Source organism: Rhopilema esculentum, chromosome 21 (assembly GCF_057945365.1).
Source record: "Rhopilema esculentum isolate cy_ngs chromosome 21, ASM5794536v1, whole genome shotgun sequence".
NCBI lineage: Eukaryota > Metazoa > Cnidaria > Scyphozoa > Rhizostomeae > Rhizostomatidae > Rhopilema > Rhopilema esculentum.
In genome coordinates, this window is record NC_142835.1 from 4419957 (window position 1) to 4447286 (window position 27330).

Genomic DNA, 27330 nt, shown 5'->3' on the forward strand with positions numbered 1-27330 from the left:
GCTATGGATTCTCTGCTGTTCTATGTCATCTTTTTCAAGCTGCTCACTTGGCTTTGGTACCTTCAGTGCTTCAATCTTCTGAAGAATATTGTCAGCCGTTGTAACCATGTCTCTCATTTCAGAGGAGTCCCTCCAAGCTTTCTCATTGTTCAGCCCTTCAATGCCAGAATAGAAAAAGCAGCGTAAGAAAATTGTTCCTACGTGAATCAAGTAGAAGTTATACCATAATCGAATTACAAAGCAAGTCGATGTAAATCATCTAGAAGAAAAGCAAAGCCGATGTAGATCATCTAGAAGAAAATTATGTTATGATACCTTTGATAGTGTGAATTTGTCCACTTTCCACTTTATTTTGTCCCAACAAAGCACGTCTCAGGTCCTTGAGATAAAAGAAATGTTCCTAACAATAATTAACTTCATTCACCAACAAAATGTGGAAATGTTATTAACTTTGAATAAAGACACTAGCCTAAAAATCTGATGATAACAAATTACTGATTTGATTCTCACAAACATTAAAATTTAGGTCCAATTCTAAAAAGCTCCAATGTTAGTAGAAGTTAGCTAACTGGATGCCAGAAAAACGTAACAATGTTTCCATACTTGAAAGCAAATGAAATAGACAAAAAGATACTCGTTCGTCGCTATCGTTTTTCGCTATCGTTCGTCGCACGCTTCTTGTCACTTATAAACTGAAATCCAGATCCCTAAAGTACTTTCTATTTATCTCTTCTTTTGTCTTGGAGGTGGTTATTAGAAGGATATGAAAATTACACGAATGTTAAATTTACCTTTGCTGGAACGTGAATTCCAAACTGCATCAAACTCATGATGCTACCTGCAACAAGCAAGTAAAACGAAAGCACTGACACCAGCATGCCGCAAATTGTTGCAAAACAACTTACGAATATTTTCAAATGAAACTATTTCACCTGGTTAACCGTTCGTTACGATAACGATCACTTTCCAACACTTGTCGAATTTGCGATGCAATCCTTCAAGCGAACTTAAGAAAAGTTGTCCGCAAGCACTTATGTGGAGACATATATACGAAATTTATTAATTTGACGTCACGATGAAACCTCGAATGAAAATCCGCAACTCAAAAAGAGATTTCTGCTGTTGATTAGCTTGATATAATAGGCCTTCAGATATGGTAGGCATGAATATTTCCATTAGGCAAGTCAAGAAAAACTCAAGCAAACAGTTATCTGGTAGCGACCAAAAACAGCTAACGATCAAGAACAACTTATTTTGATTTTTTCAGCGATTTAAATACTGGGAAGCAAGAAAATCAAGTGGCTTCTTTTCAAATCTTCCGCAATCTACCAATATTTTAGTAAATTTATCTATTTATTTTAATATCTCAAACACTGGGTTTAAGCATAGATGAAATTCATAAATTTTATGCTGACACTCCAAACAGTTGCAACTAAATTAACAATCTTTAAAAATATTCGAAATTCGACAGAGTGTAAGGAAAACATGGAAATTGAAAATTTAGTACCAGTCGGCAACCCAGGGCCAATTCTCGACGTTTTTTCGGTCATAAACCCGCCGCAGAGCCTATTAGTGAGTTTCCAATTCAGGACGCGGGAAGGGAAGACGCTCTGCTTGAGTCGTCTTGGTGCTTAGGACAACTCAAATTTCCGACCTTTACGCTGCGTGCTTGACGCAGATTTGAGCCAAAGTGACTCTCACTCACCCTCTCGCATCCCATCCAGATTAAAGTATTTATATCTCCAATATGGAAGTTCAACATGAAGATTTCCTTGTCTATTTGCCTCTTGAAAATCAAAGAACTCGTCTTCATCGATCTTGCCGTCATAGTGCACGAGAATAAAGATTTCCTCTTCAATTTTGGCTCCAATTTTGAGTAGTCTTCGTCATTCGTAAATTAAATGCGCCTCAACCCAATTAGTACCCAACCCAGACCTTCACGACCCGTCTTCACTTGAGTCGTATTGAATCAGAGCACGGTAGACTGCCGAAACATAGTGCCTTTAAATCATTAACATTACTGGTAGATCAACCTATATTTCTATGAATGACATTATCGTGTTTAATTAAAGACCTAAGGTATCGTTGTTCAAGAAACTCAACAAAAAATGCACAAAACGCTTTCAAATATTCATAAATGCATAATAACAGACTCAGATAATTACACATGTAAAAAATGTATCTTTTAGATTATCACAGCACAATTACTAACATAATCACAAATCTAAAATTGAACTACTAAAAATCACACTATTCTATAAATTATACAATAAAAACTTTGACAAAATTGATAAATCTCTCATATTTTAATCTCTCTCGCAACATATTTGTTCAACAAAATAAAGCTTTGTTTTGTAACCATACCTAAATATATCTGATGTTATTTGACAAGGAAAAGTCTTTATAGTTATAAAAATAACGACAACTGGAATTTTTCTTGTACTGGATTTTTTTCTTGGAAACTTTGATAAACATTTTTATGTATGGAAAGAGGTTTGGTCTCCCAATTTTTCGTTAGAACTTGCCTAAAGACGTTGGTGTTCTCCACAGTACATATGTTGAACAAAAATGTTGATTTTTTTAAGCTAAAGAAACGAATCAATGTAAATTTTCAATATTGGTGTCATTTACTACTTAAATAATAATTACAGGTTATCTTGTAAATAGTTAAAAGGTATAAAAATCATGAAGATTACCAACATGTAGTCAACATTTTCATACTTATCATTATCATTATCATCGCTTATCATTAGCAAAAAGATCATTATCGTTAATTAAAACAAGGTTTGATGAAATATAAATCTTCAAACAGCCATGTCAATGAAAATCACCAAAATCAATTCAATTTGCGGAATAGAGATTGGTTTCAAAATGACTCTGTTTCAACAACTGATTGCGTGATTCTATGGATTGATTCTATCGAGTGATTCCATGATTCCATGCCTTTAAGTAGGAAACGAGAAGTCGCTGATAACAGTGCTAATGAACTCGTCCCACTTTCTGGTCCACATGGCACGCAGTTTTGCTTTTCTGCTTTTTTCTAATGAACAGTACCTGAGAAAAATTGTTTAAGTGTTACAGGCAGGTTCATAAAGAATGTCTTGAATTAGCAAAAGATAGCAGAACTTTGATATATTTGACGAAATGTTTGAGTGCTTGGGATAACGAGCAATCACTTGACCAGCAATGTGATCTTGCTACTTGACTGACTTGGATTTTCAAAAGAAGAAAACCTGGACAAAAAATTCCGCTCACATACATATACATGGAATTGGGCAAAACCGTTTTTTACAGATTAGCATACAAGGAAATTCAAAATTAAACTCAACACCCATATTGGAAAAAAATTGAAAATATCAGCAAAAAAAATCACGATATATCAAAACAAGAAGGCTTAGCAATGATGTAAAGTATGGTAAAAATGCATTTATAAGAAACTGCAGGCCAGGTTTTTGAAAGTTATGGACCAAAAGATGCTTTAGATAACATACAGGCTAATAAACTCAGGTCCTTGAATAACGTCTCAAATAGGAGAGGATAAAGTTCTAGCTCCATGTTATACTCTTTGTATTACACAAAACAACAATATATTGTCTCTTATACATTGGAAAAACTGCCATACCCCCCCCCCACTTTTTTGCAAAGCAAGCAGTTTTAAAGCTGCAGTAGGAGGGGAAAAAGCTTTGCCCCCCCCCCCACTTTCAAACTTGTGGCGTAGGCCCTCCGCTGTTATCATAATATAAACAAAAAAGGTGAAAGAAATGTCTATTCACAAACCGCATCTTATAATAAAATAACCTTTGATCTAAAGGCAATTTCTAACAGTCTTGAAAAACATGGTAAACTTATAGCAATGTGTCTCTCTTGTTTCTCAAGATAAAGAAATAGATTTTACTTACATAATTGAGTTGAGTGCTAACTGCTTAAGTACCCTGATATCAGTGTCGTAGCGAGTCATAGCCATGAAAACGTGGTAGTAGTCATATGATAAGCCAGTTGCCCCCCAGATTGGGGGGTCATCTGAATTAACTGTCATTGGGAAATTCTGGTCGAGGAAAACAGTTGCTGGGTGACTGCGCATATCAGTAACAAGGCCAAGCACCTAGAAGAAGGAGATAATTTAAACTGGTTTGATTGTCAAAAATATGGAAAATTTAAAATCAGTATCCTAATTACTGCTAGTTGAACAGGCCTAAGGCCAGAAGTGGGCTGGTGATGGGGTGGGGGTCAGGCTAAGCACCCAGAATTGGAGAATTGCTGGGTCATATATTATGCTACAGAGATAAGAAAAATCGCTTTTCAGTATGCCAAGAATCTTTTCAGGTATAGTTTTAGCTTATTTAAGTTTTTCGATTCTCTCGAAACTAAAAATTGTTTACTTTAAAAAGAATAATAATTCAAACAGACATAGTACTAATTCTCTGAGAACTAGAAGATAGAACAAAAAGCCATGCAAAAAGCTAAAATTAACTGTGATTACGACATTGGTGATTAATTTCATATTTTATACAGCAGGGGCAGATACTTCTTGGGGTCAAATATTGGGGGGGGAGACTATTGTTTTGATAAGATGATGTCACATTTCACCCATTGTTAGTATTTGGGGGGCCCCTAGGTGTCCACCACTGTTATACAGACAACTGAGTGCAAGCTTTGTACGCTTTCCAAAATTTACCTTCTTATATTTCTATGTATTGCAGATCTGGTATGCCTCTAAACCAGACCCAATCAAAACGTTCAACCAAATGGTCATGCCTTGTTGAATCTCAACCAAACAAAACACACCTGATTTGATATGGGGCAAACTTCAACTGCAACAGACTTTGACTTTGCTTGGTCCATAAGAACCTTATGTTTTGATAATGCAAAGCCATGTCCAATTCTTCTAGTGTTTAACAACAATGCGTCAACAATGTTATAATCAACACTTTGTCCTTCCCAGCTTGTTTCACCTGCATGAAAATAGTATGGAAGAGATTCACCAGCAGCAGCTGGTATTAACAGTTCATTTAGATAGTATAGTAAAGGGTTCCCTCTGTCCTCTTGTCCAACCAGATCAAATCCTGCCATTAGGTCTGGATATTTCTTGTGCATATACATAGCTTTCTGCACAGCTTGGCCTATGACTTTCCTTTCCAAGAATCTTGTTTGTGTGTAAATGATTTTGGTCCCAAAAAAGTCATTGGGGTTTTTAGCAACAAAAGCGTCTGTCACGTTTTTATAAAGATTCAGCACATACTCAGGATCACTGTATATTTTGCCATTCCCATCGTGAAGTGGAAATAGCAATGCTCGAAGCTCTGCATACTGAATGTTATCTTCCACAAGTTCTTCTAGGCCTTTTTCGTAGTACCAAGAAAATGCATTTTTGAACCTTTAAGACAAAAATGTTTGGAATGAAAATACATTGTCAAAGCATACATGTTGAGCTTTATCCCTGGAATAGACATAAAAATTCAGATCCCAGTTCAACTAATGAGTATAATCTCATACCAAAAGTCGAATTTTAACCACTCAAATAATATTCAAAAACATTGAATTCCCATTACTGTTTGAAAAGATTTTCACTGGCATCTGAAACACAACTGATGTCCATATTGTGTCTATCAACTCGCACATATGCATAAGTTGAATTTTTGCTAATTCTTAATGCATTCTAAATGAAACTATTGGTATAAAAAGAAGGTTCATATCAATTTATAGCATTTTGACAACAATTGACAAGTAGACACATCATAATTGTCCTCTTAATAGTGATCTCAATTGGTATAAATTTTTTATTTATTTTCTGTCTCATAAATGGAGAATTTTAGGGTGGACATTGCCTATCTTCAAGGAATGGTTTGATGACCCAAGTTGATAAATTTGAAGAATCTGGATTTAGGTTTTAGGCCAAATCAGGATATGGATAGCTGCATGAAATCTCCCAATTCAAATTCTCCCAATACTTGAAACATTTCAGTAATCAAATCATCAGTTCATAATTCTGAATATGCTGAAGTTTAACCTCTATCCTGTCCTTTTTTAAAAAATTGGTTGTGAAGCGTTTTGCTTCATGCTGGGCCATGGTTTTGGTTAAAGGCAACAGTTTGCAGTTAATTGGTGGTCGACCCCCTGGACATGGGAGCAGAAAGGCCCCTAACAATAACAATAACAATAACCATTAACAATAACATTATTTACTGTAATAAGAAGCAAAATAAATATGCCAACCCCCTGGGACTAATTGCAAAAGCCAACCATATATTTTTTTGATAACTTTGAGGATAATCAACAACAACAAAATCTTCATGGGATGTGTCTTTGAAATAATAAGTTCAGCAGTGCATTTGTTTGCAATAACAATATTTTTGAAAGTAAAATTGTTTAAAAAGTGAGCATCTAACTGGCAAATTGGCTGGGGTTGACAGCCAACAAGGCTTACTCCCAGATACCCTGCTATAAAAAAAACATAAAAATGACTCAACAAACAGAATTGTATAGCCTATTACAATTCAAACACAAACTAAGTTCAGGATGTAGCTTATCCATTACCCTAAAATAAGCATTCTAAGCATAACAGATGAAAGAAAATACATACTCCAGAAGACCAGAAAGAATATAAAATACACTCTGAAATTTAACCCAACGTGCATTTTGTGTTGGGTATAACTTTGATGGGTCACCATTTGTCATTGTGAGGTTTGTAAACAATTCTTCATCAAATTTCTTTGGATCTCCAGACTTCTTTCTTGCCATTGGGGTTGATATCCATTCGCAAGTTGCAGTGGAGTTTGGCTGCTTAAATGATACCTTGAATTGAGTTAACTTTGTTGCCATGTTGTAACACATATAACAACTATCTAAAGTAGTAATGTTTGAAATCAACCATTTGAAGTCAGCCACCGTCATGTCATGTAGATGCAGATCTGCCCCTAGAAACAGAATCTGCATATGAGAACTCAAAATTAATAAAGAAGGTCCGATAATAGTGGAGAATAGGATGTTGAGAATGAGATGTTGGAGAATAAATAGTTCTATTATAGACTGCTAGACATAGATATTTTGCTGAGTTATGGCTCTTTGTACAGCAACCTTGGGTTATGGCCCTATTGGAAAATAATGTCAAAAAACTACACACTGATAATGGCAATTTTTTTTACATAAAAATGCTTAGCAGCAAGCCTTATGAATAAAAGACAAGTAAACTTGAAGAACTACTTCAGAATTATAAAACAGACAAATGTTTTATTTTGTCATGTTTTGATTGTAGAACAACCATAACAATAGCCCTATCAGGTGGGGGGGGGGTGTTCCTCGTTTTAAAAACAGTGATTCTATGACTCATTTTTGACAAATATAATGTGAAGATAAAAAATTGGCTGAACAGAGAATCCAGGTTGCATTCCATGTTAACTGTACGCCAAAGGTCCACCAGGGCATTTGTTTAGGTATGCCAAAAATATAAAAAGCAGTTGAGTTAGTAAAACTGTAAACATTATTGGGCCCGACAAAGAAAACTGATTATTAGAGAAAAATGTGGTGTATGAGTCTTTATTTTACATTAATTATGTACATGGCTTCATGTCTAGCATGTCAACTAACAAAAATTTTAAGTACGCGAAAATTTTTAAGTTGTAAAATCATCTTTAAAACCTTGAACTTTTTCAGGTGAGCAAGTGCCATGCTTTCAATGAAGAGGCATCATTCTCCCTTCAATTAGCCTTGCTTGTTAGACTTCGGTGTTTTTTGGTTTTTGGGAGCCATATCTTTGCAGCTTTTCTCGGTACTCAAAATTTGCGAGATCAAGCATATTCATTGCAATATTTATCTATTTGTTAAGTTTTTGTGGAGCTATGCTGCTTTCCCCACCTGCCTCTATCTTGTTGTAGGTGGGAATCTGCCTCTCTGCATCGACAGGATTAGGGTTTGCTGTGAGAATCCGAGCCATTGTCTCGTCTGGTAGAATTCCTCTGAGATCAAGTCTCAGATCTCTGCGATCTTAGTCATTTATTTCTCAAAATTTAATGCATGATTGAATAAAATATTTTGTCCGGGACAAAAGCTGGGTGAAGCTTTCTCAAGTCTCTTTTACTTATGGAAAGTTCTTAACTGCATTAACTGCATGAATCTGTTCTTCAATAAGTTTTGATATTATAAACGAAACCTCGTTAACGATGACAAATAAACTCTTCTCTCACTGATGTACAATTGTGCTTGTTTCTTCTTATTCTCTTTTCGCCCAGCTTGAAAGTATGACCTTTCCCCCCATCTTGTTTGTAATGCAGAAACCAGGCACCAGATCTCAATTTTGGAATTACGCCAAATTTTTCATAAGGTTGTGCTAGATTTGCAAAAATTATGCTAGATTTCAAATCAAGGGAACCCTGCTCGAGAAAGAGGCTAATGCATGCTCAGAATATCAAAAGTGGCCAGAGTTGCAATTTGGCCTTTTTGACAACCCAGTGTACTCATTCTTCATAAACAAAAAGGCAATTTAGATTCATGGTTTGATGGCATAATTTCTCCATTTTGGCAGTTTCTCAATACCCCTTGGCTACCACAAATTGATTTGGCTGAAGAAGCAAAATTTGGCTGAATCCTGGCTGCATGTTTCAAAAAACAACAAAAATGCAAAGGAAACAAAAAATTTTTGCACAGATAATATTCAAAACTTTTTAAAAAAATTTCAAAATTGCAAATGATGAAGGATGAAACAAAGTAAAAGATAACAGACAGTTTTTGATAAAAGCAAGTGAAAACTTTTGTAACCCACAAAGCAAATTTTGATTACGATATCACTCCCAATAATTAGCAAAAATTTAGCTCTTTTGTATACTTCGTTTAGCTGGCTGCATTTGGCTGCCAACCACAAAATATGTGGCTGCCAACCATTCAAAACAACTGACAATATCCTGAAGCTACCACTGAGAGGCTCATCATCGTTCAGCTGCTGTAGCCTTGGGAGGAATCTTTCCAATGCTTCTCCAATTTAGAACACATTAGTTGAATTGCTTTATAGCTTTTTCTTAAATCTACTGAAAGATATCACATAAACCCCAAAATACATTACGGGCAGGAGATCATAATCTCGGTCTTGGTCTTTAGGCTCAATGTCTTTTTTGAAGCAAATCATAAAAGCAAACTAAATTGAGATGATGTCTTGAAATCAAAGCTGTATACAGAGTCCATCTTACTTCAAAATAGCACACGACAATATCATAAAGCGCAATTGATTTTTCTCCGCATGTACTGAAGCCTTGAGTTCTGAAGTTTCTTAATTCTTTTTTATTGTCCATTGCTTATTGCTTGTCGCAATTTTCTTATAAAAAATGAATGCAATACATAAGGCTGGGATTGTGCATTCACTTCCAATTGAAAAAATGTTCCCATTTCTTTCTTAGGCGTTTCGATTTGGTATTTTATGCAGCACTTTTAAGAACATGCATTATTTACAAATCCACACTTTCTATAATTACAGTTCCACAATTTTAATTTACAACTCCACAAAGTGGCCCTGTGGTAGAGTTTTGGTCAGACATACCTTTCGGCATTTTTTTGATAATCTGGAACACCTTACTCTGAACTATTTTGGTCTTCGTTGTAATGAAACTTTCTGCTCCGATAAATTTTCCACTAGTAAATGCAGCATCAAGCTCTTTGCGTTTCCATGCCATTAATATATCGTTAGCTTTTTTCTCCTTGTCTGTTAATATGATCTGTTGGCCGGTCCTTTGCGCTGCGTCCTCTGCAATCAGTTTTTGTCTTTCTGCAAGGTAATCACCAACTTTTGAAATGGGCCTGTTGGTATTGCAGTTCAAAGGTACCATCGAAGCTAATGTAATACCAAGCAACAGCAAGAAAGAAACTGCCGATATTTTCTCCATTTTATTGCCGGGTGGAAAGCAGTTTCTTACCATAGTTTCTTACAGTTTCCTAACAAGCTTTAACTACCAGTGTGAAGTCCATGTAGCTTGCGCCGGAGATATCCCATCGTTTCTCTATTGTTCATTGGCTGGCGTATATCCGGCGAGAGCTTTCCCAGGAATTCCCCCTGGTTTAACTGTCAACACCACAGGATGCTTTCGATTTTAAAGAAAATTGAGTTGAATGCCCTCTTTCTGGTGTTCCAGAATGAGGCTTGACAATAATTTTTCATAATAATTTCTGAGGTACCAGCAGCGTCATGCAAGATGCCATAGCTACCTACTGCTTACAAAAGAATGCCAACTGATATGACTTGACCTGGTTTGTATTTACTTGTTTTTATTTTTTTTTGAAAGAATAAGTCTTTCACAGTTATCTTGGTTTGCATGCAATTTTCAGATCTCAGTTTAACGTGCGTTTAGTTTATCACTGATCTTTTTACATTTTCCGTTTAAATATTTACACTTTGCCGGTAAGTGCGGCAAATTCCATTGTTTAGTTTTTTAGAAGTACTAAGTTATTTTAGAAATGGAAGCTTTGTGATAAAGATATATGTGATTTTAAGCACCTTGATTTGTATACGTGTACTTAACCATTTTTGCTATTGTCTGATCGATTATACTTAAAAATAAATTTATTTCACGTTTCGTCTTCACAGAGCTATGAGGTCCAGTTCATATGATGCATTTTTCAAAGCAGTAGTTGCATGCACAGGTAATAATTGCTTATTGTACACTCCCCTCACAAAATACCACAATACCTCCTTCATAATATAATTGCTGCACATTTTGTCAATCTTTGAACCCTACCAAACATTTTAATGTATGATCATGGTGGAACAGGCGTAATTTGTAGCAAATTTGGGCAATAGATTCTTGAAAATCTTTCTGCTGCCGTACAAATTGTTTGTAGAAATAAAGACCCTGCTTCAAGGAGAAAAATTGATATCAAATGAGAGGCAAGTAGCTATTCAATATTTATGGAAAAGATTAATTTAGAAAGAGAATACTTTATTAGCATAAAAACAAAAAAGTGCTTGTGTAAAAAAATTAATGTTAGAGGAGAGACAACTTGTCTGTTTCATTTTAAGGTGTTTAAATTTGAGGACACTAAAAAATATAAAACTCAAAGCAGAAGCAAGATTTTTTCAGCTCAAAATCCTCCAAGACAAAATATAACGAATGTCTCACACAAATACAACATGAAAGATGAATGGAGTAAGAGGAAACCCTTTTTACAAAGATTTATTTCCAAACTTTGCCGCAATCAGAATCAAGTCCAGTTTTACCATCATTAAAATTGCTTGGCTTCATTTGAAAAAGTTTCAAACCATGATCCAGAAGGTTGTCCAAAGTCCAGAGAATCATTGATTGAAAGAATTCTCCAGGCCTGAGCAAAATTCCACAAGAATACATTGCCCAAATATTTACATCCATTCCAAGGAGGCTTATTGCGGTGCCTGTCAAATTATTGAAATTTGAAGCTGATTAAAGACAATTTGTTACTGTTTTTTAAACAAGTGCTCTAAATAGATTGACGTTTTGATTGGTGGTTTATTTTGTTCTGACCCATTTGCCCCTTAAAAACAAACATATTTTGCATAACAATAGCTTTTGATAATTCATGCACCATTCCACTTCTTTGTGGTGGTGCAATACTTTTGTGAAGGGAGTGTTTGTTTATATCAATTTGTTCATTTACAGCCAAATTGATAAGAATTTCACTTCAAGGTAGCAATTTCCTTAATTATGGATATTCAGTGGTTTATAAACTACATGCATAGCATTCATTATGATAAATATGTATTATGTTATTTTCATTACAACTCTTATTTTATCATATTCTCTTTTTTCCAGTTATTTTGACTTCTTATGTGTTTGGAGAGACTGATTTTTGTCATAAGAAAAGTAAAGATAACAAAGGATGCATATCAGGTAAACAAAGTTAAAGTTATTTTGCTCTGAATTTGAGATACTGTAGAGTACTGAAGCAGGGGGCTATAATAATCAGAAATTGGGCGAGAAGGAGTCAAGTGACGATATGATGCCTTTTTTACTTTATGAAGAGGTTTTTATGAATCATTGGGATTTTTTCTTAAGAATTCAGTTTTAATTGATTTTCCTTTATAGTTCTATCTTTTTTATCTCTGTTAGAGGGTGCAGTCCCCTTGTCGCTGCAACATAAATCAAATTTTGAGCAAACAGAGAATGAAATTCCGATCATACTTTGGTGGTATCAAGAGCCATACCCACATGATGATAGTCAAGAGAAACACGAACTGCACTGCTCAGCTGGCAAATGCTTTTCAACAAATAAGAGGATTTTAAGAGATGACCCAAAAGTCAATGCATTTGTTTTCTATGGGACATCATTTTTGGCAAATGATTTACCCTTGCCAAGGAACCCTGGTCACATGTGGGCTTTGATACACGAAGAGTCACCAAAAAATAACTGGATATTTTCACATAAAGATGGCATTGAGTAAATATACGCTAGATTTTTCAAAAATACATTTCTTTAGATTTTCAACTGATAACAATATTGAGAAAATGCATTTAAAAGTTTAGAATAGGAAATGGTATAGTCTTATTTAACTTTTATCTAGTATTGAAGTCTCTTATCTGGGTTATTCCTAAAAGACTTGTTATACTTTGTTTTAGTTTTTGGCATTTTCATGAATTTTCATATGATTTTTCGAACTTGAAAGAATTAGTTATATATAAAAAATTAAAACTATTCATTTGCTGTAAAAATGATCTTTGTTTTGTCACATCATGCACATGGATTTTGGAAAGGACAAAATGCAGCATTCTGGTATAGAAACAATAAAGGGGTGCTTAATCATTAAATGTTTTTGCTTGAGAAAAATAAGCTGTGGAACAGATACTTAAGAAATGTGAATGGCATTAGTGGTGCATATGAGGGTAAAGGGTTAAGTAAACGATGGTGTTGAAGAAAATTGCATCAGAGGCTTCGGGTGGCAATGCTTGAAACTCCCTTAAAATGATTTCTTTTTTAACTTATAAACGTTTTTCCAAGAACGATTGTTTTAATAATCAAGAACGATTGTTAAATTCGAGCATGTCAGTGTAGAAGCTGCTGAAGTTTCATTTGCGTTTCATAAATCGTAAGTCCGATTGACCAATTTCGAGGCTTGTGTTTTTATAAAATTGTTCTTATAAAAAGGGTGAATGTCATGAACCTGGTCGTCAAATTAGACATTTTTATCACATTTGAAACTTTACTTATGTTATTATTTCATTTCTTACAGAATTTTTAATTACACGGCTACTTTTGGGAGAGAATCAGATTATCCTTTAACAACACAATTTATTGTTGACGCAAATGACTGGGTAACTTCGAAATATTTTGTATCAACTGAAGAGAAGAACAGGTATGCTCAAGTTGCTTGTTGCGATTCATTAGTTGCTTTATAGTGCCGGTTGCAGGTCACATTTTGACAACGGCATTTTATAAATTAATTGGTTGCCGAATATTATGTCTAATTATTTTATGGTAGGCTTCTCTAACGTCAAAATACTAAATCATTAAAAAAAATTCAATTTTGATAGATATTTTTAATTTGATTGTTTTTTTGGATAAATAACTCATCATAGTTGAGAATCATTTGCTACGTAAAATATATCTCACTATGTCTTTGGAACATAAATGTAGGCTTCTCTGGGCTTTCTAGTCGTCGAATTTTGTGTTAATTCAAATATGATATAAGGTGCAACGTCCAAAAAATGTATTTAACTAGACGGTGTCACACGTACAAAGTGACAATGAAATGGATAGAGAGAGATTTGAATTGGTAATCTTTTCCCAATTATCAATTAAGTATTGACGTGCTCATACCATTTTGTAATAGTTTGTGACGATGACCACCCCACCAACCCCACTCCCCTGTCGTGTTCCCTCGATTTGCCAGCGCTCGGGTTCCAAGGTTTTGTCAAGGTTACGCTGTGAATCGTGCTTCTTACACTGCTGCTTGATCATTTGTTTCTTCCAGGTTGAGGGTAAACTCAAAGTTGGCTCCAGTGGTTTATTTACAAAGGGATTGCAATCCACCTTCAGACAGAGACCGTTACGTAAAGGAGCTCATGAGGTTTATTGATGTTGATTCGTATGGGCCTTGTCTGAACAACAGAAAGATGCCTTCAGACATCGATGGATTCCACAAACTTGATGACGAAGAATATTATCAATTTCTTTCACGATACAAATTTCACCTGGCATTTGAAAACGCTATCTGCAAAGACTACATGACAGAAAAGCTATTCAGACCCCTAGAAGTGGGTGCTGTGCCTGTGTATATGGGGTCAAGCCATGCAAGAGAATTCATGCCCAACGACCATTCGGCAATCTTTGTTTCTGATTTTGAGAGTCCCAAACAATTAGCGATGTACTTGTTAGAGCTAGACAAGGATGATAGCATGTATAATGAATATTTGAGGCATCGCGAGAAGGGAATAGAAAATGAACGACTAAGGAAATATTTGAATACTCGGAAATGGAGGATCCATAGTCCTGCCGACAAAGTTAATTTTATTCACAGAATGTTTGCAGGCCTAGAATGTGATCTGTGCAATATTATAGTAAAAAGGAAAAAAGTGCAAACAGAGTACAAAGATGGCAAGTCGGAGAGGCAAGCACCAATTTTTAGTGGAAAACAAAGTCAGATGGGATGCCCGGAGCCAATCGAATCTATCAAATCGCATCGGGTTGTAAACAAAAGTGTTTGCTATTGGGAAGGCTTTCATGAAGCCAAAGCCCTTAAAGCAATGCTTCTTGCTAACGAGTCGGACTCTGGGAACTATGTGAAGAAGTATTTAAAAAGAAGAACTGATAAATACCCTTAAGAAATAGAGTATCATATATAGCTAATTGAAAATTCTATAGGAACTATGAGAAGAGGTATTTAAAGAGAAGAACTGATAAATACCCTTAAGAATTAGAGTATCTTATTGCAAATCGAAATTAACGCCAATTACATATAGCAAAGTTTATCATATCAATACCATTTTTGTAGAATAAATAACCAACATATGTTTAAGTATTTTTTCAGAAAAGTAATTTAAAGGATTGATTAAGATGTGTTTAAATCAAATTGTCAGTAAGGTGTTTAGGTGTGTATGTTGAATTATCAATAGGATGTTCAATTACTTCGTTAGAAATATATATAGTAAGGTAATTGATATTAAATGACACCTTATACTACCAAAATGTTAGTAAATAGTTTTTCCTCAGTTTATCGATAGTTTTTGTGAAGGAAATCTGTCCAATGGGTCATTTTAAAGCGTTTTTGCTGACAATACGAAGGATAAAATCCAGGTAGTAAGTTAACTTATGACGTATTTTCTCCTTCGCACTTCCGGCTTTCGCAATCGCACAGTATGCTGATTTCGACGAAGATGGCTTCACAGAATATCAAGAGCGAAAGCCAAGGCGGAAAAAAGAAAGGGGCCAGACCGCATCTTTTAAACAAGCTTGAAGGTTTCAAAGATGCTATTAACATGGCTTGCTTTGTACCTCACGAAGATGCAGTTATCACAGTGTCTTCAGACAAGTATGTATAATTGAACACGAAAAAAACATCTTTGTTTGCCGTAGGCCCCCTTTGGGCTTGACTGGTTGGTTGTCTTTTCCTTGCAGAACTGGTCATGTGATTACTATTGCACTGTTCCGAGTAATTTGAATTTTGCTCGAGAACTAAAAAATGAAATCTAGTGATAAATGCTTGAATGACACACTAGCTGGCTGCTTTTGCGGTCAATGTTTTGACAACGATCTGGTTGTTTTGGGAATTTTTATCAAAAGTCATCGCTGTTCTTCTGCTGGTTTAACTATTGTAGCATTTTTAATTAGAAACTTGCTATAAAAACAAGTAATGGACGATCATGTAAAAAAAATTAAGAAACAATTGCCTTTTGAATAACAAAGAACTCAACAATTTCACAATATATGATTGGCCGGTTTGCGTAAAACTTCGACTCAGAGATTAAAAATATATACTTCTTTCGCCTAAGTATTGCAGTTTTAGGAGAGTCAACAAAAGTTTCACAAATGTCTCTTTACAGAAGTTTCACAAATGTCTAAAATTGAAGAGCTGCAGCTGCAATAAAATTCGGTTGGAAGATCCCTTAGCATTAAAATTAAGTATATGTATAATGTATTTATTAAGAAACCCTTAATAAAAACTAAATATTGAAATTTTACAAAGCGTTAAGAAACTCAACATTGACCTTTGTTTCTTATAAAAAAGTGAGTTCAATGATTCTTCTACTGGTTGAAAAGAAAAGGTAGGTATCCTGTGGCTGTGTACAAAGAATACTTGTACACTTATGATGCTGTTGTAGCTTTTTGTTCTTTATGTATACTTGAGTTGCTGTTTTGAAGTTGAAACTGTTATAAAGTGCTTAACTGTTTGCAGTCATGATATGCTTAAAAGGTTTAACCCCTAGAGTATATATATGCATATGTGTTCCCCTCCACCCATCACATAGTGTACTCATTTTTCCTACACAAAAACAAACTGGGATAAAATGATTCAAATAGCCAGGAATTGTAATTTAGCTGTATTGTGAAGAAGGGATTGCCCCCATTAAGAAATAATTAGGGCTGGTATTAGAGTTGACAGGCTATTACAGGTCTTAGTTTGATGCATTTATTCTTGTTTTGACGGATTTTGCATGTGGACCATATTAAATGAGCAAATCTCAGTATAGCCTTCAATGACAGTTTGTTGAATGACCAACAATGTGAAGAGAGGGTATGGATTGATAACACTGGCTTTTCCTGTGCCCTTTAAAATCTTAATACAGGTTACTACTTGTCTGGGAGTGGCTGGTAGCTTTCATTGACTAAAAAAATGGTTAGTCAGCAGGGTTGATGATAACAACAGGTGCCTAAACGAGATGCATAGCTGATTGCATGCTACAAGTAGCAAATGCCAACTGTGTTTTTCACCTGAATGAAGTTGTGGGCAAATTGACTTCCATTTATAGTACAAGTAGATTTCTCTATAACTAACAAAAGCATGCCAGTAATTAAATTTCATTTCAAACTTTATTTTAGAAGCCTCCGAGTCTGGATAAAAAGAGACAGTGGGCAATATTGGCCTAGTATTTGTCATTTCATGCCAGGTATTCTTTTAGTTTTTGCCTTGATTCTGGCTTATTTGTTGAATTCCTTCCTTCCCACTTCACACACCCCTCCCAGAGGTATTCAGATGGTCAAGCAAAATTATTGGCCTAACTCTGACTAACGCAATTTAAGTGAAAGAGAATAATCAGGCCTTTTCGTTTCACTTGGGAAAAAGTTAGCAGGAAATTTCACTATTGTTGCCACCATTATTCAATTCACATTTTCCCGCAGTGTCATCAAGGATTTCCCTCGAGGCTTTCTAGCTGAACGTTTTTTATAGGAGTTGGAATCTGATGTGATTCATACACTCAAGAAGACCTTTAAAATTTTTAACTTCTAGATAGCAGTTTTGATTGGTTTCAAGCTATATCTTATGTTTTTACTTAGCTGGTGAAACTTAACGTATTTCCTTTTTGTCCATCCCTAAAAGTTAGGGTATTCCTGAATGAAGGGTCAAGTTGTTAATGAAAACAAAGCATCATTTCCTCACTGTTAACATTATAAATCATTACATCAAATGTTTTGGTTACAAACTGGCAGTAATCGCACATTTAGAAAGCAAAAGGTTAGACAGTTGTGGGTAGATGATACCTTGATTCCTTCTCATGTCCTGAAGGACTTCTTTTAACAAGTACTGTTGGAAGAGCAATCGTGCCCTCCTAAGCTGATCCACATGGACAGTTTGTTCCCTTGCGAAAATTTATTTGCAAAAAGGCCTGAGTATTATTAAGTTCATGTTTGAATATAAATCATTAAGCTCGGGAAATAAGCAGAATAAATTACCAAACATATTAAAGTTTTGTTCTAAGAAAATTTGCTGGGAAAATTATTTTCAAAAGTGGAAAAAAAGTTTTTCTTTGCAAAATAGAAAGACTCAAAACATGTACAATGAAAGTGAATTGTCATAAAATTTTTTTGTCATGCAGTTCTACTGCCCATAGTATACTGCCCATAGTATTTGCAAGTTATTCAAATAGAATAGTTTACGCAAGAAAAATTGAGAACAGGCAAGTGAAAAAAACCTTCTCAGACAGACAAAAGAATTGTAGCAGTGGTTGGGAAGAAGCCACATATTGTTGGTTTTAAAAAAGTTAAAGTAGTGAGTAACCAGGAAGTTTTGTGACCAAAATCCAATTCAAAAACCTAGTCAGGCATACTCTTTCAAAATATGAAATTATTATTTGTATCCTAAGAAGAAAGCCTGATTCTTCAGCTTGTAACTGCACTCACTTGCAAAACAGTGTAAGGTCACAAAAGAATGACTTGGCACTGACTGGGCCAATAATGTCTTCTCAAATGATTTTGTTTTAAAAAATGATTCTGGAGTCTTCTGAGTCCGGAAAACAACTAAAGAATTAGATAACCAAATGTCCTGTCCACCAAACCCAAAAAAGGGAGGAACTTCACTAATGGTCTGGGATCTAATTAGGCCTAATGGGATCATTATCTTGTTTTTCGAAGTTGTTCTGTCAATGTTGCATATAATGTTGCCATCCTCAAAAATCCTTACCAGAAAGTACCATATAATAATATTAATGGATATGTAAATCAACCTTTAACTTTTCAACAAGACTATTCCCCATGTCACACAACTATGTGCATTTTCAACTGTCAACTGAATTCTAAACTCTTTCAGGACCTTCTCAATGTCAAAATCCTTGACATTCAGGCAAATATTCATTACCATTTCATTGAAATTTTGCTAGATTGATTCCTAACTGGTTCTGTGCTGTCAATTTGTCTCATGGATGTCTCTCCAAATTTGTTACTTTAGAAATAAAATGAATCGCGGGCAAAAATTTTACAATTTGTGTAATTGATGTAACATTGGCTTCTGTTTGAATACTTTGGAGGGGGGGGGGGCAGGCTAATATTCAGTTGAAATCAAAAAGTTTCTTTTTTTTGTTTATTCAATTTCACTATCAACTTTTTAATCAAAAAGTATCATAAATTTCTAGTTCCTTGCACATGCCTGTTTTACCATGGTGAAAGCAGCAAGTTATTTGTTGGACTTACAAATGGAACTATTGCAGTATGTATGATTTAAAAGTTGTTTTCATATTTTCTTGGTCCATGAGCTGTTTCAACATATATTTTTCTCACTATTGCTACATTTTATATACTTTTAAGTATATCCTCTTTGTCATATTTTATACTTGGGATAGAGAGGGTAGCTTGTTACTTCATCGTGTTCATCGAAAGGTGTGCAAAACCCTTGATGCTCGGCTCTTCTAACTTTTCCTATCTCCAATGAATTTTTGTCAGTACAGGTATGTGAAACACATATTTTGAATTCTAACCTCACAAACATCCACTTTGGAATTGTCCTTATTAAAAGAATAGCATGAAAAGAAATTGCCAAATGATGTTCGCTAGTTTCATTAAAATTATTAGAACTCATAAGGATATGTTGTGCCTATTCGAAATAATAAAATAAACAACTTGGACAAGGCTGTATATTGCATGTTGTTTGTAGTTGTAACAAGCATCTGAATTCCACTTACCTGACTAGATCATTCATTTCTTTGGTAGGAAATGAAACTTTCAGAAGATCTAAATAGATTAAGCCATGAAAGAAATTATCTAGGTAAGTACAGAAATTTATCTAAAGTTTTGCCGGATTTATGACTTTGTTTTCTAATTAAGGAAGTCTGTCTAAAAATTACTTTACACCTTTTATTTCTAGAATTTGCTTTTGCAATAGAAGCTCCTACAAAAATATAGCACAACATGTTTTCTTTATGGCCCTTTGTGTCTACAATAACTTAGAATTTTAAAAAAAAATTTCAGTCAAAATGTTGTTTCCCTTAAGATAATTTTTTCCGTCAAATGAATAAATTGTATTTTACTTTCAGCTCATACAAAGACAGTAAAATCGATTATATACTCAGATGAGTATCGCTGGCTTCTGAGTTGTGGCAATGATAAATATTTTCAATGGCATAGCACTGTTGAAGGAAGAAGGTTTGGTGGGTACAACACAACAGCCTGGTGTACTTGTATGCAGTATCTTTTCATTGCAAATTCCATTTAATATTTTCATTGTTATCAGTTCATTTTGGAATCTCTGATAAGAATTCTAGAGTGACAATATGAATAAATTCAAAAACGTCATTTTGAAGGTATAAAATTAACCTTTCTGTTTTGACAGGAAGTTCAGAGTTTTAAATTTTTTAATTATATACTCTATCCTCTGCAAGTTCATATGAGCAAATAATTTTGTGCAGAGATTTATGAATACCAGATTTCCCTTTCTTGACAAAGAAGTCTCTAAAATTTTTTATCTGTGATGTGCTCTAAGAGCTTCTAAAGCCAGCCTTAAGATCCATGCTCCAAAGTTTTGTTAATTAAGATTTTCCTAGTTATTTCAATATTTATTTATACTGTAGAGTTAAACTATTGAAGAGTACAAGGTAATGTACATTTTGTTTGTTATGATTTTCTTTATTTCAGGGTTGTTCATTCTTCCTCAATGTCAAGTCCAGTTTAGTTATTCATATGTATGCATTGTTTGTGGTTAGATTGCATGGAAGTTTTTTTCTGTGGTAAACCTTAACAGATAAACCAGGTTTGATGCTGATGCAAAATATGTATTTGTTGGAGATTTTAGTGGACAAATAAGCGTTTTAAGGTTAAGTGATGAGGAAAAAAGCTTGACTCATGTCACCACATTGAAAGGACATTCAGGTTTGTTTTTAAAAACGTTCATTTTTGCAATGCTCACATTACTTGCGAGTATGCCTTCTGCTTGATATTTGCTTGTAATATCTTGATAAGATTGTCTTTGGTATAGTTTGACACTTTGTTGATTGGCTGGGCACAAACAAATTATTTGGCTTTTGGCAAGTTTAGGTTATAGTCAGAAAAAGGAAGATTTCAAGGCTGTTGTTAAAGAGTAAAATGAGGGAAGATTTTAATTCGTTAGTGTAGGGAGTGCAGGGGCGGACAATTAAGTCTCAGCGCGCCCGGGATGACCGGTTTTTATCTCAGGGAGACCGCTTATCGTCACACGGTAACCGCCAGGTGATAAAATTTTTACTGGAATTGTCTACCTACCGTTTTGGAAGACAACAGGCCACATGCTGGAGACCACTGAAAGAGCTGCTGGTGTCCCAACGGGGGGCCATCTTTTACCGGAATTTGTCCACCCCATCCCTGTAGTGGTGGTTTGTGTATCCCTAAGAAGTTTAAGTAGCTTCAACGTTTGATGCTGTACAGTTCTGGGCTGTTTTATTAAGTTAAAGTCGACCACTAGTAGCTATTTAATGCCTGTTTCCGTTTTTTCTAATTGTGCCTAGGAAGCATCCAGTGTTTGACATGGGATTCTGATAATAAGTGGCTGTTTTCTGGGAGCTTCGACCAGTCCGTAATAATTTGGGATATTGGAGGGAAACAAGGAACTGCATTAGAGCTCCAGGGACATGTGTAAGAAATTTGGAATTGCTTGTTTCGTGTTACCTAATTTGAAAACTCGTCAGTTTGGCTTGAATCTTTTCATCGTTTACTTCACTTTGCCAAATTTCCTAAATCTATCATCCATATTGTAGGATCTTGGATGTACGGTTTATTCTGTTTCTTCTTTCACTCTATTGTTGAGATTTTATTTTCATTCGTTGTTTTTGTCAATCTAAAGGTATTTTTCGATGCACAAAAATATGTTTATTTTGAAAAATGAAACTTGGAAATCTACAAAGTTGAACTGAATCTCGTCGGTTTCATATATTCATCCTTGTTATGTTTTGCTTGTTTTAGAAACAAAGTTAGGGGTTTGGCCTACGTGCCTCAATGTAAAAAGTTATTTTCTGGAAGCGAAGATCAGATCCTCGTTATCTGGGATATGAAGACAAAAAGAGATGAAGTATGTATTAAGTTTTGTGATTTCTTGGAATAACGGACACATTTAGAAAGAATCTTCCTATATTTTTTGCTTTATGATGCTGTTATGGAACCTTATATGTTGCCTTAATGCCAACATGCATATTGCTTTTTTTGCAGACATTTTTTGATGATATTTAATTCTTTAAGCTTAGAATTAGTTTGGTCAAGAAAAAAATGTCTGGTGAATTTACAGTCCCTGGTCAAAGTCAATTTTCAAGGATTTTGAGGAGACTAACAACCATGATACATTTTTTGTTTCCTTAGTTCTTTTTGCTTAGTAAATGTTAGCAAAAATCCTTCTCATTGGAAAGATCTTCTCTCGGTAAGGGAAGCAAGCGGATATAAGAAAAGGCCAGTCGCGAAAAATAATAGCCGTGAGGTGCTCACAGAAAGGCCTAAGAACTCTCAGATCTACTATTTCGACAAATCATGAAATTTTAACTAGTTTGAACAGTAGTCAGAATTCTGATGAGCCCCTAAAATGGCCATTCATTGTTCTGTTCCAAGGTTCCGTTGCCCACTAGCCCCCTTACCTCAGGGTGGCCTAAAATTGTCTTTGCGGCATCAGAAATCTAAAACCATGGTTCCAGGCAAAATATTTGCTTCTTCACCAAAATGTAGCACCAAGGCTATATAGATCAACTTGTGTATTGAAGAGCCTATACAATCGAATGTCATGATTAGCCTTCAACTTATATAATCAGCCGTTTTTCCTTTGTAGACACCAAATTGGTCGCAAAGCGATATTTGCGAAAAATGTTCACAACCCTTTTTCTGGAATTTCAAACACATGATGGAGAAAAAAGTTATCGGTGTAAGACAAGTAAGTTATCGCATTTCTGTTAATTTCTAATTAGCATAAAAAACATCGCTACTTATGTTTCGTGCCATTATGCTACAGGTATAAAGTATTTCAATTGTTTATTCTTTCGAGTTGCATATTTTGATTCACGGCTATTTTGATCGTTTTGGATTTATCTGGATCTGTTTTTATCATAAAACAAACTTCTAATGCCATCTTTTAAACAGCACCAAATACTCACCAGAACCCAAACTTTTTAGAGGAATCAAGCAAGTTTTAGCCTTTTGAGGTGTCGAGATTCACAGGATATGAGATTTACCTACACAAGCAAAATACTGCGTAGAAATACATGTGGGTTTCTTTCAGCTTAGCAAACCAAGTGCCCGCCTGTTGATGCTAGCTAGCACTAGCGCCCGCTAGACTGTTCATGACTACAAATAAACAAAGTTTTTTCTAAGACTTTTTATACATAGGTATGATGTTAGCAATTCTTGAAAATGCCGATTGAATGTTGTAGCAAAAGCTTTAATTATTTCTTGTTGAAAAATGAAAGTCTGGTACTGCAATTTTTGGGCGACTTTATCAGATTGTTTAAAAACAAAGAACGCTTGATATAGTATGAATTTTGAACCATAGCACCATTGTCGACGATGCGGACGTGCAGTTTGCAATAAATGCAGCGAAAAGGCGTCACCTTTACCTCTCCTTGGATTTGAATTCGACGTAAGACTCTGTGAAGAATGTCATAATCAGTTAACTGAAAAAGAGTGAGTTTCTTTGCTAATTTTCTCCTTACTGTTAAAGATAACAGATAAAGCAGTTTGTTGCTTAAACCAAATGTTACACATGGAGAAATGGAATAACATTCTAAAGTTATGATTAGTCTTCTATTGTTAAGGTTTCATTCCGCTTTCAACTTCAATTTATTTTTCTTTTGACTTCAAATCATTTTCATCAACCTTTCTGTATGCCCTGGTTAAGTCATTCTTGATTCACGTGACCTTCAGCCACAGAAAATGAGCTTTGATGCGGTAACCTTTATGCACTATATCTGTACTAAAATTTTGCCAAATGCTCATATTTGAAAGTTGCAATTTCAATTATTCAATCGCTTGTGAGGATATGAATGCTGTTTTTCGCATGGAATAGACTATTTAATTATACACACATGCCTACGAGTGCTCGATTTCCCACGATGTCATTTATCCAACTCTATTTTGCAGAACTACATCATTGGCAGTTTTCCACGATACAAAACACATGATCACTGACATGTCGCTTGATCTCAGCAAAGGCAGGCTGCTCACGTGTGGTGCTGATAAAGTCGTTAAGGTGAGGACAATTACAGATTTCCCAAGGAGATTTGTAGATGCACTTTTCAAGGACTACCCTATTTGAATTTATTAGATATTAATCGGGAAAAAAGTTCAGCAAACTGAAAAATCTTGATAGCCTTCCCCGTCTCCAATAAGACGTAGAGTAGAAATCACGTTACACGATTCTAGTGAAGAAAAATGAGTATCAGAGGCCGGAAAACATGGCCATTCTATGGTCTTTAAATAAAGTCAGGAAAGCAAACGAAAGCAAAAGAAGTAAATGTAGCCAGTCAACGCCCAATTTTTTCAGAAGAAAGATTACAGAGCTTGACGAAAATGTCCAGAAGAAGGATGTAAATTTTTCTGGGCTCTGAAGAATTTGAAAAGAGGCTTTTAAATTCTGTCATTTCTAAATAAACCCTTTGTCAATAGAAAACCAGTTATCTTAACTAACGTTTTATTCCTTGTTGATTGGAGTATTTCAACCAAACTGAAAGTTATCACCGCAATTAATTCACTGTCTCCCGAGAACGGTTCTCCGCAGACAGTTTTCACATCTTTTATTGTTGTCTAGATTTCCTTGCTCGTTGATATTCAATAGTAACGACGTAACAAACGCAACTCTGAATTTCTTTTAGATTTGGGACATCAGACCAATGCTCCAAGATGTTCGATAGCCAATGTAGATATTGTTATAGCAAGAAACCATAAATGTCCTATAATTATAAGCTTACCACGCAAATCACAGTTCATGATTCCAAGAAGGCTTTGTATGACTGGTGTTCACTTACCACCTCCCAATTAATCACAATATCTTGTATCATAACTTGTAAAAAGTAAAGAATTTGCAGAACAATTTGTTATTTGATCTTCCTTATATGAACCAAATGTCAACATTTTTCTTACTTCACGTAACTATTGTGTATGCTTTTCTCTGTAGTGTAGTACAGGTAGAAAATTGATTTCCAAATCCATACATATTGATGTAGATAGATTTTAGATAAAAAACTTCCTTTAAAAATATAATTTCATCCTCAGCATTATATTTAGAAAGGAAAGAGCCAATGTAGCTTAGTATCCTTATTTTTGTTTTTTATTTGGTTCTATTGAGTGTTGTGATAAAATATCTTTAGTTTCATTTTTTAATAAAAAGCATTATTTGTCCAGCTAAATCAAATTCTAAAACGAAAACTTCGTAAGATGACGTGGTGTACTGGAACTAGTTAAATACGTATATATATAAGCATTATCATACAAGGTACGGTACCCTAATTAGATCATTAATAGCCAAGATTTTGTTTGTTGATAAACTGCCCTAATTTATCCCATGATGCATTAAGGAATGTAGCCAGTCAAGCATGCTTTAAGCATTTTTGTGACACACATTATATCATATACACGCTCAAGCGAAGTGCTCCCGCTATGCCAGCCAGCTAGCTTCTTGAGTATAAAGTTCTCAACCTGCTTTAAGTAAGATCCAATCAAATCAAATCTCTTCGGGCTTTCTTCGAGTGTTAATGCATTGGATATAAGAGAATTTGTTGGTAATTATGAGATATCAGAACCATTCCAGTTAGCCATGCAAGCTACTCTCCATGTAAACATTCCCTTCAAGAGGTATCATAATTTTTGATGATTGTAATAGAGCTCTGGCATTAGCAAGAGTTAGCTTTGAAGCAGTAGCAGTAGCAAGTTAAAATCTTTTTTTTGTCATTTTTATAACAAAGAATCGGCATAATGAACTTGATTTAAATAACAATTCTTGATAAGTGATCTCTTAGTTTGGCCTTCATTTTTCTTCTCCCGCTCTGTTGTTACACATTCCTTAACAAGAATTAGCAGAAAGATCGTGAAAGGGATCAACTCGACGGCAGTGAAGCTCTCAACTACGACAGCAGTGAAGCAATTTTTATTACTCGATTGAAAATATCTACCTTTTGACGATACTCTTGAGAACCAAATACATTTGGCATTCGGTTGATGACCTTAACCATTCGTGAAAATAAAAGTAAAAACAAAACTTTAATTTTGGCATGGGTTATCCATTTGAGATGTACACAGTACTGTAACGTAACGTGTTCATGGAATAGCACTGTACTGTAACGACATTGATTCAACTTACTTTTCAATCACTTTTCATTGTGGCCTTAACTTAATTTCCGGGTACTTTTTATCGTGACATATCGGGTGTTGCCAAAGGGGGTGCGAGGGCGGTAACCTTCCAAAACTTTATCCGTCAGCACATGAAAGATGTTTGGGGCGCAAAAGAACAAATCTTTCTCACACCCTGTAGCATTTTTGCAACAATTTTAAAGTGTGTGACATTTCTGTAGTAATTGAACTTTCTAAGTATGGCAGTAAACAGGGCGGGCGAAACGTATTTAAAAGTAGAGGGGCCAAAATATCAAAGTCTTGAAAGGGCTTAGAAAAGGCCGCCACCATGGTTGGCGGCAAGAAAAATTTTAGAATTATGGTGTCTTAGAGATGGCCTTAGAGAATTTTGACTGAAGATGTCACATAGTCGCGTCTATTGTGATGTTGACTTGAAATAGAAAAGTTTTGCAAAGTTTTCGAAAAACCCCTATCATATAGCTCGTAATGAAACCTTTTTTAGATTTTCAAAGTACCCGAAATAAGATGGGGGAGAAAAATAAATGAAACACGGATTAATAAAAAACATTAACGTTGAAATGTCAACAGAAGAACTATCAACTAAAAATAAAAAGTTAAGCAATTCTGTACAGTTAAGATATAACTTTGTAACATCTGATCTTAACTTTTTCGGAAATGAAGTGCTTTAAAAAAAATTTGAAAAACCTTTAAACTGGGCTTGTCAAAATGAGTTTAAATAGAATTTATAACTGCGTCGATATTTTCTCTTTCTTAGTGGGAATGAATCATCCAAACGATCAGACTCTGAAGTTTTCTTGATGATACTTTTTAAGAACAAATCTGCTCTTACTTAATTTCTCATAGCCTCAAAAAAAAGTTCTTTCCAGCTGTTTTTTTTCCTTCAACAGCTGATTTCTCTCTCTTTGTAATGTTTCTGAGAAAGTTTTCGTTAAAAAATAACCTTGTGTGCCAAGTTTAGGCAGTGGAAAAAACGAAACTCCGTCAATTTGTGCTGGCACCAAGTTATTCTGGACTAGGTTTCTCGATCTATTTGCTAAGCCAAGCTGTTACTCGTTGTAAAACTTAGACAATGACCGATTTCTTGGATCTAATTCCCACATTCAATTTTATATACAGACATGTATGTCTTCTATGGTAAAGACATAGCAA

At 34.9% G+C, this 27330-nt stretch overlaps 3 protein-coding genes across 3 annotated transcripts; 2 read left to right on the forward strand and 1 right to left on the reverse strand.

Annotated features, from left to right (window-relative positions):
• Positions 1-2121: 2121 nt before the first annotated feature.
• LOC135684770 (adenosine deaminase 2) lies at positions 2122-10045 on the reverse strand. Its single transcript, XM_065200424.2, has 5 exons — positions 9524-10045; positions 6581-6914; positions 4786-5374; positions 3900-4102; positions 2122-3054 (listed from the first exon to the last, which is right to left on the reverse strand). The coding sequence occupies exons 1-5, from the start codon at positions 9897-9899 to the stop codon at positions 2946-2948; spliced, it is 1611 nt and encodes a 536-aa protein (XP_065056496.1). The 5' UTR covers positions 9900-10045; the 3' UTR covers positions 2122-2945.
• Positions 10046-10269: 224 nt separating this feature from the next.
• Positions 10270-15160, forward strand: LOC135684771 (GDP-fucose protein O-fucosyltransferase 4). The gene is made up of 6 exons (XM_065200425.2): positions 10270-10318; positions 10565-10620; positions 11763-11840; positions 12060-12387; positions 13178-13300; positions 13919-15160. Exons 1-6 carry the CDS (start codon positions 10293-10295, stop codon positions 14766-14768), a joined length of 1461 nt encoding a protein of 486 aa, XP_065056497.2. The 5' UTR covers positions 10270-10292; the 3' UTR covers positions 14769-15160.
• Positions 15161-15170: 10 nt separating this feature from the next.
• Positions 15171-25828, forward strand: LOC135684772 (WD repeat and FYVE domain-containing protein 2). The gene is made up of 12 exons (XM_065200426.2): positions 15171-15475; positions 16984-17051; positions 19011-19084; positions 19585-19639; positions 19908-20058; positions 20621-20739; positions 21351-21477; positions 21805-21910; positions 22652-22753; positions 23369-23499; positions 23956-24064; positions 24687-25828. Exons 1-12 carry the CDS (start codon positions 15303-15305, stop codon positions 24723-24725), a joined length of 1254 nt encoding a protein of 417 aa, XP_065056498.1. The 5' UTR covers positions 15171-15302; the 3' UTR covers positions 24726-25828.
• The last annotated feature ends 1502 nt before the right edge of the window (positions 25829-27330 follow it).